Source organism: Neovison vison, chromosome 3, assembly GCF_020171115.1.
Source record: "Neovison vison isolate M4711 chromosome 3, ASM_NN_V1, whole genome shotgun sequence".
Taxonomy (NCBI): domain Eukaryota; kingdom Metazoa; phylum Chordata; class Mammalia; order Carnivora; family Mustelidae; genus Neogale; species Neogale vison.
The window spans coordinates 8595551-8610700 of record NC_058093.1 but is presented as its reverse complement, the minus strand read 5'-3'; the positions used below and the strand labels follow the sequence as shown (position 1 = coordinate 8610700).

Genomic DNA, 15150 nt, shown 5'->3' with positions numbered 1-15150 from the left:
AACCAAATGGGAAGTTGAAAGGAAGGTTGATTTTTGTACAGCGTGGCCCTGGCCTTCAGCTCAGACCGTGCAGGTGACCGCGGCAGAGCGGGGATGGTCAGCGGAGTAATGAACACGGCTCTTCCCGTCTTAGCCTTACCCCAGTCGAGAAGGGGTTTCTGTAAAATTGCCCTCGGGTTTTTTAAAACATGTATTTTTGAAGGTGTTACTGAACCGAGTCTACAGGAACCATGTGTGCACAGTCTGCAATCCGCAGAGTTTTGTGGTTTCGAGGCCTTACTGCTTCTGATTGTTTCTGATCATGTGCCCTTCTTTAACTTCACCAAAAATGTAGGTTGGTTTCAATGAGAGTATTTCTGTGGGAATTCCGGCCCTGAGACTATGTTCATTGTCCTCAAATGCTCTTCTGCTAGAGTTGATCTTCTGGGGTAATTCTGTGCACTTGAGGAAGTGGTTACAAAGATCTAAATATTATGGGTGTCTGAGATGCAGCGAGAGCCAGAGACTTTTCCCTGAGGTTGTCACGATACAATTTAACTTGTCACCGCCGCAGTTGTGAGTTTCCTTAAAAGATTGCCCCTTTACCCGTCCTTGCACTCCCCTCACGGAGGTCTGTTTTAGCAAATGATCTGCTGTCAGCTTTCTGATTCTTTTTCTCTGCCACAACAAAAAGATGGTAGCTTATTCTGGAGGCTGAGTGGAGGCAGAGAATTTTGTTAGGAGCGAACTCTTACTTTAGCGTTTACTAATCTTGTGCCCTGGTATGTTTTATTGGGCATTCCTAATGCTGTACCTACAGCACAAAGCTAGGTACTTGGGGAACATAAAACCGAAGGAGGAAGGGCTTTTGCTCTCAAGAAACTCATGTTTACAAAGGAGTTATGTTGTAACGGAGTGGCCCAGTGAGAAAGCCCAGTGGAGGAAGTGCCAGAATGTTTTCTAAAGGTCTCAGAGAAAGAAACATACCCATGCAGAGAGGGTCAAGTGATAAAGGGTTATTTGAATGTCATCTAAATCCTCATTATAAGCCACTAAAATTGAATAGAATTTCTGCATTAAGGTGAATGCAATAAAGTTAAGAATTAGAGGACTGCCACTAATTCCTTCTAACTCTATAAATACAAAAAGTAAACTTGAACAAATACTGTAATGTAACTTTCAAATGTCCCTTTAATCAGAGTCATATGGTTCTTTTATGATATTTCTCAAGCTTGTTATGTTTATTTCAGACACTAAGTGGACTCATGGAAAATTATTAGGAGCCAAAACTTATTTTCCATTCTAAAAAGAAAAGAAATATTGCAGATCTATAATGTTGACTTTAATCACTTTTAATGAAACATAAGTGTGCACAGATACAAAATATGCATAAACTTCTTACAGCTTTTATGAACTTTAAAGCCAAAAGACATATAAGTTAAGGGAAAACTTTAAAAAATAACATTTAATTGAATGATACTAATGTGAGATTTTGTTTTTCAGAAGCCAAATCACCAATACGGAGACCATTGTCAGTAGAAAGATACATTTGTACTTTTTGTTTCACTTGTGTTTGACTTGTATCTGATTTTGATTTTGCATCTAATGGTACATCTGTGGCAATGTGCAGTCATCATTTTTCTACCGATACGGAGACCATTGTCAGTAGAAAGATACATTTGCACTTTTTGTTTCACTTGTGTTTGACTTGTATCTGATTTTGATTTTGCATCTAATGGTACATCTGTGGCAATGTGCAGTCATCATTTTTCTTAACAAATAGCTTGCTTTTGTCTATTAATTTACTCCTAATTTTATTTGTATCTACTAATTCATTGTTTCATTTAATACCCCAAATGCAATACTGAAGAAAAAATATATTATTAAATGTACCCTGTGATGATTCTACTCCTCCTTTTCTATTTGTAAGTTATAAAACTTTTGTTCTTAGAATAAGTCATAACATTGTTGGTGTTTAGTTAGCATAAATGCATATTTTAAGTCCATTTATTTTATTTTCTCTTACCTTATGGCAATATATATACATAACCTTGCCTCACTTCATCATCATTATGCAAATCAGTAGTGCAAAAGAAAAGTCTTGTCTCTTTAATTGGTAAGAGAATGGTGCGTGTGCGGTGGACAGGGACTACTGTTATCAAACCTAACATCAAGGCCCCGCCAACGTCAGAGCCTGCTCACCAACACTTTGAAAGTTTCTCTCTGATCACTTGGCACCAATGTCTTATAAATGCGAACATGGGAACTGAAGTCCGATGGCAGCAAGTCCGTCATTGATGTTATTCAGATTATCTAACATATCCTGCCTCGGTATTAGCAGTTTTGATTATCAATGTGAAAGCACAGAATTTTTAAATTCCCTGAGAACTTGAGAGTATGTCTGTAGATTTCTAGTAGACAGGAACACGAGTCTGACAAATGCTGGCCTGTGGACTATTAGGCAAATACCTAATAACCAAGAAGTAGTTCCTGTTTGGTCTTGCTTTTCTTAGAAAAGATTGGCAACATTTCTGAGGATATCTGGTGATGTTCTCTTCCTCCGCCTTGATCTGCTCTTGACAGTCAGTAAACCGATGCCCTCTGTTTCTATGTGAAAAGACTTTGTGGAATAGGAGTGGGTATAAGACCTAAACAGAGTTCAGTTAAACAAATGGAACGGCTTGAATATTTTCATTGACCTTTTCCTTCCACTGCACCGTGAACTCTTTGAGAGAGGAGCTAGGTCTTCTACCCCATTGTACTCCCAGTGTGGGATACCATGCCCGGCACAGAGCAGACACTGAGAAAATGTTCGCTGAAAGGATGAATGAATGTTGGTATAAAAAGTTCTTAGTGGTATAGTATGCGTCAGGTGACATGCTCCAGTGTCTTATTCCTGAAAGCATATGACCCTTAGCTCACCGGTGCAATAACTCAGCTGGCCTGAAGAAGACTAGCCTCCACTTGCCGCTGGTGTGTTCTGGCCTAAAGAATCAGACCAGTTCCTTTCACTGCCTAATATAGTTAATATCTGGACAGTGATAAAAAGGTCCCCCATTGGCATATTTCCTCTGGTGTCCTTCCCTGTCCTCAGCCTGTCATTCTTGTGAGTCAGGAAGCTGTCATCTTTTCCTGACTCCCAGAAAGCCTACAGGCCACAGTCCGGAGCACGGTCTCTTATGTCACTCACCTCACCCCACCTAGCTCCAGTTAGAGAAGTGGAGGAGAGTGCGCGCCCTGTTTGTCTTCTCGTCTGTTCTGTTTGCCTGACTCATTTTCACGATAGGCTACGGAGATAAACTGTGTATTTGTTAGAGATAGCTTTTGATTCTTCAAGATCAAAGCATGTTATTACTGACCCTTACGAGATTTCTTTCGTTAAGTTATTGTTCATTTTTTCTCCATGATAACTTTTCTCTAATTTAGCTTTTTTCAACCAACTTTCATATCTTGTACCAGAAAAAATCGCTCACCAGATAATGCTCCCTGGTTTCGTCATGTGCTTCAGACATGTGATTGTAACACTTGAGGGAAATGTTCCGCTTGGTTCCAGTTTTCAGACTGAAACAACTAAGCAGAAAGGCTGGCTTTTCCCTTCTGAGCAATTTCTTTACATTCGGGTCTAACATTCATTTCTTAGGTTGCATATGTGAAACTCCTGGCAGTGAAGGTTGGAAAGGGAAATTTGGTTATACCAGAGATTAGAAACTTCATATGCTAATGTATTGTTTAAAATGGATCTAGCCAGAAGCAGGCAAACTCTTTATCACTCCTTGTAAGCTGTGTGGCTGAAAGCAAAGCCGTTGACTTTTATGTACATTATGGGGTTTTCCGTCTCAACAGTTAAACCTTGTCTTACACCTCATTGTCTTCAAGCTTGTAAAAATTAAGAGATTTGGAATTTGGGAATATAAAATACAGTAGAACTTTATGAAAATATCAAACAGAAAAACAAGATAATCTTCAAGAGGAACTAAATCTAAATAAATACTTGGATCAAAGATTAATATTTTATTTCATAGTGTACAAAAATCAGACTATACTGTCATTATCACTTTGAGTTAATTGATTGGTTGTGTTTACTCCTATGTTCCTATCAAATGAAATGCTTTCAGTACTGTAGTTTATGCTCTTATATTTTTCTTATAAAAATGAATATGGTGTGCTTTGAAATAAAATCATGTAAATAAGAGGAAGCAACAGGGAAATTTTTATTAAAATTGTTTTCATATAAAGAATTGAAAACAGCATGATGATGGCTCATCAAACAAAAAGAAAAACCTGGTGTTCTTAAATCTATCTATAGTAAAATAATGGTAGAAATCGCTCACATTGTCATGTTTGAAATGTGTACATATAAGTGTATATACCTTTGCACAGGCATACATGTAATGTGTTCTACCAACTGTGGTAACTAAAGGTGTTTCAGGGTTTGAGTTACTTCAAAGAGCCATATGCCTTTATGTTGAATATGTATTGAGTATATCCCATCTGCCTCCAAGTAGGTATACGCTTATAACACATGATGTAGAGGTGTGCCCCAGGTAAACAGATGACTGTCCCTGTACACTTTTTGGAATAACAGGGAATTGGCCTGAATGGCCCAAATATTTGCTTAGGTACAAGCCCACAGTAGGCTTTACTTCAAAGCAGAGACTGAGTTGTTTTTAAATATTTTTTAAAATGGTGCCTAAGGCATGTTATGTTTCAGAAGTCCACCACATACATTCTGAGCTGTTTGTTTGCTTGAATAGGGAGAAGATCCAATTTATCCGAACTGAAGGGACCCCAGGATTGGTGCGTCTTTCAAGTGATGCCGACCTTGTTATGTTGCTGAGGTATGGAACACCAGTTTTTGAAGTAGAAAGTTTTCTGTCATTGGATGTTATGGAGTGTTTTAGAAAATGTTATCCCAATATTAGTAGCCTAAAACTGTCTCTGTTATTCTTAAAGACTTGTGGAATACTCATGTGGAAGATGTAGGATGCTGGTGATGTAGTGATAATTCGTTTCAGATTGCACTTCTTAGTCTGAGATCTGTTTGATTTTTTCTTTTTTTTTTTCCACCCTGGTGATAAATGAGGTGGTATTGGAGAAGGGAAAGATTAATAGAGGCCAATGGCTAGAATGTTCCACTCACGAAATGGAACGCAAGCATATACAGGGCTTTCCCCTTTGGAGTAAAATGTCATATTTATATTTTCTTTCAAATACTTTCCTCCAAATGTGCTTTTTTTGTTTATTTTTTCTGATTTGATGTGATTTTTTAAAAATGATTTTGAGAGTTTAGGTTTGGGAAATTAGATCAGAAAGTTGAAATTTGATCACTGGTACTCATTGCTAACTTGATCGGACTTCATAAAATTGACCAGTTGCATTTTCTTTCCAAAGGTCAGCTTTGGTTTATTTTAGAGTAGTTTAGAAAGGAAACTGGCAAGTTTTCAAAAGATTTTTCATTTTTAATATTATCCCTCAAATGTAAGAGACTAGAATAAGTTAATGCTTTGCTCTACCCAGTAGTTGGGACACCTACCACCATAACCTCCAAAGAATTAAAGGCAATGTCATACTGAAACAGACCACACACCGTTTTATTGATCATAGAGTGCTAACAATCTCATTCATGATATTCATGATGATCTTGACCCTAACCATTTCTAACTGCCCACATGATAGTTGCCATACTTGTAAAACTGAAGTCAAAAAATTATGTTCCTTTCCTGGATAGTTGGAGCATAGTTCAAAGGGATATATAACCACTTCCCACAGAGACTTTGCTTCACCTGATCCTGAACAAGACCTATTGGGAAGCAAGGGTTACTTCTCAGTCAAAGGGGTGACCTGTGACTATGTTATACTGAATGAGTTCTAAGACAGAATATAGTGTGCTACATGGTCAGGAAGACTGTTGGTTAGTTACTATGTAATATGATGTTTCTACCATAGTTTGGTTGGTAATAAAACAGTTCTGTTGTAAAATTCTAGAAATATTAGAAATCTAAGCATTTTTACTTAAACTAAAAAATTCTGCATTTGGAATTAATAAAAATACAATGATCATAAAATAGAAATCATGACTATCATTCACCTATTCTTAGTTCAATAATCTTTAGATGGTATCATCCTCAATCTTTTAAGTTATAGTATAGCTTAGAATATTTGTGCTTTTGTTAACACTGCAGTTTTCCTGAGTTTCTATGTGTTATATGGTTGAACTTAAAAATACTTAAAAACTGGGGCACCTGGGTGGCTCAGTGGGTTAAATCCTCTGTCTTCAGCTCAGGTCATGAGCCTCTCTCTCTGTCTTTCTCTCTCTCTGTCTGCCTCTCTGCCTACTTGTGCTCTCTCCCTGTCAAATAAATAAATAAATAAAATCGTTTAAAAAAATACTTAAAAACTGATACATATGTATGTATCAGTTTTAATTATGTATAGGTATGTATATACATATATATACACATGTGTGTATATAGATACACACGGGTATCTATACATATATATATATGAGCAAAGCTACATTTTCCTCAATTTGGGGAAACATTGTATATCTGAAGTTAATTGGCCTTTGGAGAAGTGTGAGAAATTCATTTATTATATAATAGTTCTATAATTATTATATTCAAATGATGTTATTAAGTTCTAGACTTATTTTATTTAGATGATCAGATGTATTTATTAAATTTAATAATTATACATAGTGACACAATGTATTACATGTGGTTGCTTAATAAATAATGTTTAATAGTGATTGAAACATTTTCAGATGTCCTTAGTTATCAGATGTCCTTAGTTATTTTTTATTTTACTTTGGAGTTTGAGTCTTTTGAATCAGTGACTATAAACTCAAGCAATGAACTAGTTGCATATATAGTGAAAGACTTTCTATTTTATATTATACTTTGCCTATTTCCTTTTTCTTCTTTTCTTTTTTTTTTAAGATTTTATTTACTTATGAGAGAGAAGAGAAAGAGGGAGAGCACGGGGTGGGGGGAGGAAAAGCAGAGGGAAAGGGACAAGTAGACTCTGTGCTGAGTGCTGAGCTCTGAGCCTGATGTGGGGCTCGATCTTAGGACCCTGAGATCATGACCTGAGCCAAAATCAGAAGTCAGATGCTTAAATGACTGAGCCACCCAGGAGCCCCTATTTCTTTTTTAAGATTTTATTTATTTAATTGACAGACAGAGATCACAAGTAGGCAGAGAGGCAGGCAGAGAGAGAGGAGGAAGCAGGCTCCCTGCTGAGCAGAGAGCCTGATGCGGGACTCGATCCCAAAACCTCGAGATCATGACTCGAACCGAAGGCAGAGGCTTTAACCCACTGAGCCACCCATGCACCCCAGGTGCCCCTATTTTTTAAAAAAAGGAAAATCACTCCTGGTACAAATGGACTTGATTATCAGCAAGCTGCAGTATCGACATGACACAGCTCTAGGAAATTATTCCATTCAAAATAAACCCATGTAAGATTGTTCTCCAAAATAGCTATTATAAAACTCAAGAATTTTTAAATGTTGTTACATTTGTTATTAATTATTCTGTATCATATATTCTTTCATTAACTGAACTCCTGTAAAAAATCTACCTCTCTCATAGCTCATATATGAAATGATTGATTTATTTGACTGTTAGAATTTTGAAGTTTATATAGTGAAAGACATCATCTATAAAAGCACAAAGAAAGGTAACAAACTAAAAGAATATATTCACAACATGTAAAAGGGAGATATTATGAATATGAGAAGAATGCTTTTAAATCAATTCAGAAGAAAAGAACCCAAAAGAAAAACGGATAAAGGGTAGAAGAAAAAGGCATTTCTTAGAAATTGAAGTAAGAATAGTCAGTAAACTGGGGCACGTGGGTGGATTAGTGGGTTAAGCACCTGCCTTCGGCTCAGGTCATGATCCCAGCTCCTGGGATAGAGTCCCGTGTGGGGCTCCCTGCTCAGTGGGGAGTCTGCTTGTCCCTCTCCCTCTGCCCCTCCCCCTGCTCATGCTCGCTCTCTGTCTCTCTTTTTCCCAAATAAATAAATAAAACCTTAAAAAATAAAGAACAAAAACCAAAAAACAACGTTTAAAAGAAAAGATTAGCCAGTAAACTTATGGACAGATGCTAGCAATCATAGAATGCAATTTCCAATGATGACATAATATTTCATAATATTAGATTTGGAAAAAGTTAAAAAATTAAAAAGTCTGATAATATTGAATAAGAAATAGGGACTCTCATACTGTCTGTACTTGGGATTACAGTTCCTACAACCGTTTCAGAACACAGTTTGACAATATTTCGTATAGTTGAAAAGGCATATGTGTTATGACAGAGCACTTCTGCTTTTAGATACACACCGTGTTTATACTAAACCTCCTTGCCTGTGCACAAGGAAATATATACAGGATCTTCATTGCACCATTGTTGACAAAAGCACAACGCTGGAAAAAAATTAAATACCTGTCAAAAGAGATAGCTTCAAAAGTACCGACGTTTTGGGCTGGATACACGTTTGTTACAGGGAGCTCTTCAGTCTTCTGTGCCTTGTGAGATGATGCACCAGCATCATGACTTCTACCCACTAGATACCAAAGGCAGACCCTCCCAGTTATGACAACCAAAAATGTCCTCAGACAATCCCCAAAGTCCCCAAATGGTGTGCGAGAAGGCAAAATTGCCTCAGTTGGGTGCTTACAACCTTAAGGGGTCCTTTTCTTAACCTCTGCAAGAATGAACTGTTGCCACTTTTCTCTGAATGTTTTCTAACGGGTTTCTAGATTTGGCCAAGTTTGAGGAAAACCTACCTCTACCCCTTAATTAAAAAACAAAAAACAAAAAACACAAGTCCTCTTACTTTACTGTTGTTTCAAAGCTTTGTCAAATATTCCTCAAGGGTCTTGTCGAGTGTCAAGAACTTAGTGTGATCAATAGTACTTTTATCATAAGATTTAATGAAAAGTCTGGGATTCTAAGATCTCACATCCCTGATTATTATCTTTTAGGAGAGTCCGAGAAAGAGAAATTTCAATATGGGGAAGAACAAAGACACTGGATAAAATGTGAATAATCTGAGATCAAAATCCTCATATTTAGAAAAAAATTATAAAGCCAGAATAAACAAGGGAGCTAACTATGAGCAGCTGTAGTTGTTTAGGAAGTGTTTTATTTTGCTTTTAATTCTCCAGTTAAATCCTAAACTCTTTGAACATTGAGACTCTGTCATGTATTTCTTAGAATAAAAATAAAGAACATACTTTGTGTCTCTATTATGGATTCTTAGTAGGCATTGTGTGTTGTGTGTTGAATCTTATTCTTTTTTTTTTTAAGATTTTATTTATTTCTTTGACACACAGAGATCACAAGTAGGCAGAGAGGCAGGCAGAGAGAGAGGAGGAAGCAGGCTCCCCGCCAAGCAGAGAGCCCGATGCGGGACTCGATCCCAGGACCCTGGGATCGTGACCTGAGCCGAAGGCAGAGGTTTTAACCCACTGAGCCACTCAGGTGCCCCTTGAATCTTATTCTTGAAGCTAAAACCCATGTTTTTATGTTTATGTTTTTATGTTTGAACTATGTTCAAGCAAACGTGTAAATTCAGACTCACATATTAAAGAGGCAAAATGGGCCCAGGGTGGCTCAGTTAGTTAAGCGGCTGCCTTCGGCTCAGGTCATGATCCCAGAGTCCTGGGATCGAGCCCGCATCAGGCTCCCAGCTCAGCAGAGAGCCTGCTTCTCCCTCTCCTTCTGCTTGCTGCTTTGTCTCCATGTGTTCTCTCTGTATCTCTCTGTTAAATAAATAAATGAAATCTTAAAAAAATAATAATAATAAAGTGGCAAAATAGAAATCGTGTTGTCCAAAGCTGGTAGCAAAACAGGCACATAACCACAGCTTCCACAAAAGCCACAACAGGTGGCTGCTTATCCCAAGAATTAGCTACAGGAGAGTGGGGACAGGTGCTCCCTTTGGGATGTGCACTGGACCTCAGGGTGAGAAATCGACAGTCTTACTCATTTGGAAGCAAGGCTTTTCCCCATTGCTTTGGCTAAAGTGTGCATTTTGTTTCTGGTCTCTCCCCAGTTTATTTGAAGAAGAGATAATGTCTTATGTGCCTCCACATGCCTTACTGCACCCCAGCTACTGTCAGTCCCCACGTGGCTCCCCCGTGTCCTCTCCCCAGAACTCACCAGGTAAGTCCGCCTGTTGTGCCCAGTGAGTCCTCTGAGAAGCGTACCCTAAGGCCAGATGTTTTATCCTTCGTAAAGGACGCTAACGGAGCGCTTGGGTACGTCGTCAGTGTGGGCACCGGTACATGTTCTACGGCACTTAAAACTGGTTTGTCCCCATGACCATTCATTTGGACAGGAAGATAATGACTTTCCAGAAAAAGAGGATAAATGTTAGCAGTGTGATATCCTCAGATGCAGGATTTGCTTTCCATTATGTTACGTAGTGTCTAATCTATCCTGGAAAGTATTAGGACACAAAATACCATGTTAGCTTTTGGACTGAAACAAGTTTTGGTTCGGAGACAGATTCAAATAAAAAGAAATGTCTACTTTCCAGAAATAATACAGAATTAAAAGTAGTTTAATGGAGTTTGATAGGTTTTTCCTGCAGTAATGACTAACTACATTAGATAGGAAGACTAGAGACACAGAGGCAGATAAAACATGCTGACAGATAAAACAAACTAAAATATTTAAGTTCAAAATCTTTTTGAAAGACATATGGTGTGAATGAAGGTGTGAGTGGATGTATGGATGAAGAAATGATAGAAAATGCGGCTTAGGAAGTAAGTTTTTTAAAAAGAAAATAGTTATAACGTTGACAGAGCATTAGCTATGTATTATTTACGCTTTAATAGCTATCAGAATTTAAAACTGTTTTAATAGAAATCTAAGCGCTATTATGCGTCACTCAAAGCTGCTCTGTAGTCTTTGATGTATGACTTGTTTTCACAAATCCTATGTTAATGAAGCTAAAGCCTAATTGAATACCACAAACAGGAAAAGGTCTATTAATTTGTTCTTTTAACAGAGATTTATTGAGCATTCAACTATGATCCAAGCACTGAGTTAGACTCCAGTGCTACAATGATGAATAATGCAGTCTCGGCCTTTGAAGGATTCATGGTGGGACAATGAGTCAGCAAATGACTCTGTAAAGCCGTGTGGTTGGTTCTGTAAGGAGAGGTATGGGAACTCCGATGTGGGAACTGTTCTTCCTTCAAGATGGGCAGTGGGTGTTTGGGGATAAAGAAAACAGACATGGTGGGAGCCTTGAAGGATGACGAAGGTGGGCCGGAGCAAGAAGGGTTCTGAGTGAGCGAGTAGTATGACCTCGGCCTCCGAAGTGTGAAAGAAGTTTAGGGCCAATTAATAGCTACAAGCAAGAGCAAGTTCTCCAAGCTCAGGTTGGAAAGATAGGCTAGGGCTGATTGGTCGTTGAAGCCTTACTTTGTAGTCCATATGGAGCCACTGAAACTTTGCAAACAGAAGAATATCCTGTTTTACAAGGAACAGTTCGGTGGCAATAGGGAGGATGGTTTAGAAGACGAGATAACGGAGTCCGAGAAAGCACTTGGGAGGCTGTTGCGTTAATTCGGGTGTTGTGTTAATGCAGATTAATGCTAGGACCTGCTGAAGGGCTGGACTAGAAGTGTTGGAGAAACAGGAATTAGTTCAAAGGATACGTAGGATGTAGAGACTCAGGACTCTGAGTCCAAGTCGGGAAGATTCTGGGGTCAAGGCAGATTCTGAGGTCCCCAACACCTAGACTACCAGGCAGATGGCAACACCATTTACCAGGGAAGGAAAAAGATTAGACTGAAAAGGAGGGGTTGGAGGAGTTTAGTTTTGAGCATGGTTTGTTGAGGACTCTCTGAACCATCCAACTAGAGATACCGAAGACAAATGGAAAAGACAGTCATGGGGCTCAGGAGAGGCTGGTGGCTCAGCATATAGGTATGCTGGTAGCAGTTGAAACCCAGGGCAGATTGGAGGAACCAGGGAGGACAAGCCCATGGAAAGAAGAGAAAACAGAGGATGGTAACATGAGGAACTCCAGTATTTCAGGGACGGGCTGAGAAAGAGGAGCCAATGAAGCAAAGAGGGACAGTGGATTTTGGAAGAGAATCAGGAAAGTCTTTTCAGGGAAGCCAGGCTTCAAGGAGTAGAGAGTGGGCCAAATCCTCAAAGCATTCAAGAAGGATGAGTCCTGAGAAGAGGCCATTGGATCTGAAAATCACGAAGTTATAAATGGCCTTTTCTAGAGAAGTTTCTATGAGATAAGAGGTTATAAACTAGAATGTGACCACTTGCAGAATGATACAGGATGTGAAAGTAGAAGCCAGAAGTGTAGAATATTCTTTTTAGGAAGTATGGGGATGAAAAGGAAGGAAACTTGGACAGTATTTAGAAGGAGAAGATGGGGGGGGGTTGGGAGAAGGGGGGTAGGGTTATGGACATTGGGGAGGGTATGTGCTTTTGGGTAAATTGGAAGGGCAGATGAACCATGAGAGACTATGGACTCTGAAAAACAATCTGAGGGGTTTGCAGTGGCGGGGGTGTGGGAGGTTGGGGTACCAGGTGGTGGGTATTATAGAGGGCACAGCTTGCATGGAGCACTGGGTGTGGTGAAAAAATAATGAATACTGTTTTTCTGAAAATAAATAAATTGGAAAAAAAAAAAAAAAAGAAGGAGAAGATGGGTTAAGGAAGAGGTTTCAGGATAGGGAAATTGAGCATGTGTGTGTAGAGGTCAGAAGACGTGGGTGGAAGGAAACTAGTTTGTCGAAGCAGCAAACCACAGACCCATGGGAAGGCAGGACACTGGAGACAAAAGTGAAGGTCAACTTTGGAACAAAGCAGGGACGCATATTTTGATGATCCAGGATGAAAAGAAATAAGTATATGACACTTCAGCTAAGTTTCAAGATGTAGGGGGAAAATTAGTGGAATTTGGAGCCAGCCTCAGTCTCTACCAACGGTCTGTGTCTCTGGGCAGTTGACTTCCTTCCCTGAACTTGAATGTGATTTTCTATAAAATGGAAATCAGAGCAATCACCTCCCACGGACTCAGGGGAGAACCCTTGCCTGCTGCTTGCAGCACTACAAGCACCCGATAAGTATTAATTTATCCCTTTTTTCTTTCTTTCTGGAAATCTGATCCTGAGAAGTATAGTTTGTCAATGTTCAAACATTAATAACCAAAAAATGGGAAGTCATTTTCCCTGATTTGCAGAAGCTCCTGCCTAAGTATTTAATCATTCTGTCTGGTCTTTATCTTAGTTAGATCCTATGATGAAGTTCAAATGGGTTATTCCTTTACCTGATGCTTTGTGGTTAAAGGAATGAAGCCTTGTGGACTTTTGCTCATTTCAGTCAAGGCTGTCCTTCCTGGGGCTTTTCTTTTTCTTTTTTCTACCTCCCCAAGAAAGAAGTAGATTAACAGGTTCTGTCCCTTTCCGAGCCCTACAAAAACATGTGCTCCTGGGGACTGGCTAATCATTCTTTGAGACAATAGGAACATTTTAAAGGGTGACTAATCATTTAGCATCACAAAGGAACATGAGTAATCTCTGATGGTAGTAAAATGCATTCTGGAAGCACATTTAGAGTCCAACATTTTCCAAAGAGATGTAGAACCCAAATATATCTAAATTGCTAGCAGCGTTTGTGGTGGTTTTAATTTACAGGGAGAATCATCTCCACATTTTTGGCCTATTCAATTTCAGGGGCTCTATTTGATCTTGAAATTGGGATGAACTGCCTGATACCAATGGAAGTTATTCTAACTGATTCCACATGATCTTACAAGGCCAACACTAGCTAAAGTCATTTGCCCTGTGGAGTGACCTTCTGATTCTTGGAGTACGAAAGCATCTCCTTCAACCACTTGAAGCTTTTTTGTGAAAAACATTTTGGAGTTTTAAAGTGGTCTATTCTTCCTTCTTGTGACTAGAATTTCATCCCTTTTAGTGGTATGAGCATAATACTGTGAAAATTATGACAGTAACAAATTCGAATGATCTTTCAGAATGCCTTGGGATCGGTAAACTTTCCATACTTTTCCTTATTTGAGCACATTTACTTTTTCAAGTGCAGTGGAGAGAGGGGCTTTGGAAACTTTGACTTGCTGCTTTTTGCAGCTGTTCGAAAGCTCACCTAAAATTGGTCAAAATTTTGGAATGTGAAGGTTTGTTTTTCTAGGGCCGTTATAATGCCAATCCTGGCCTTAGCTGTGCCAGAAGGGAAAAATCTCTCCAAACACCATATAGTTCTTATGCCAAATATGGGACCCAGAAGTTTATTTAAGGACCTTTTGTAAGTCCACATTTCTAGGAATTTAAATGCAATAACACTTAATTTATCTAATATTATTGGAGATGTGCTCACATATGTGAATTTTCCATGTGACCGAAGCTATGACTAAGTGTCAGAGAATTTAACCCACCATTTACTGGAACTCTTTCACAAATACATTATATTTCTCCCTGCTTTCCTATACACAGGGCATTAAAGGTGTTTCGGGTTTGGGGGATCATCGTACAGAGCTGTTACAACTTGACTAAAACTAGACTATGTGGAAGCTAGGCGGGCACCAGGTCACACGCAACAGGGTTAAACAGACCAGAGAGCTCTGAAGAGCCATGTGGTTCTTCGCTGAAAGTTGTCTTGAGGGATGGGATATGCACAGTGAGACCCCGTAGGGCCCTCTTTTCCTCTCTTTCTCCCTTGAAAGTCAGCATCTTGGCTGCTGCTTTTCTCATCTCCTGCTCTTTTGTCTTTCTGTCTCTCTTTTCCTCCCGTCTTTGCACACTTGCCCCATCTTGCCCACCGTCCCTGAAGTAGCTTCATGCGGTTGACCCTTGAACACTGCGGAGGCCAAGGGCGCCAACCCCCCGTGAGGTAAAAAACCTGCCTTTGACTTCTGACTCCTCCAAAACTCAGCCACTGCCAGCTGACTGTTCCCAGGAAACTTACCCATAACATGAACAGTCACTTAGGTCCATACAAACGTTTCGTATGTTGCATGTATTACACACTGCATTCTTACAATAAAGCAAGCTAGAGAAAGTGTTATGAAGGAAATCATAGGGAAGAGAAAACACTACAGTTCTGTACTGTATTTATTAAAAGAAAATGCACATCTAACTGCAGCCGTGCAGTTGAAACCGTGTTGTT

The 15150-nt window shown here is 39.2% G+C and overlaps 1 protein-coding gene across 1 annotated transcript in view; it reads left to right on the top strand.

Moving 5' to 3' along the window:
* Positions 1 to 15150, top strand: part of HECW2 (HECT, C2 and WW domain containing E3 ubiquitin protein ligase 2) — a 227005-nt gene that overhangs the window by 166099 nt on the left and 45756 nt on the right. Inside the window, 2 exon segments of the mRNA XM_044241206.1 lie at positions 4734 to 4817; positions 10043 to 10152. Coding sequence (XP_044097141.1) covers positions 4734 to 4817; positions 10043 to 10152 — 194 coding nt within the window.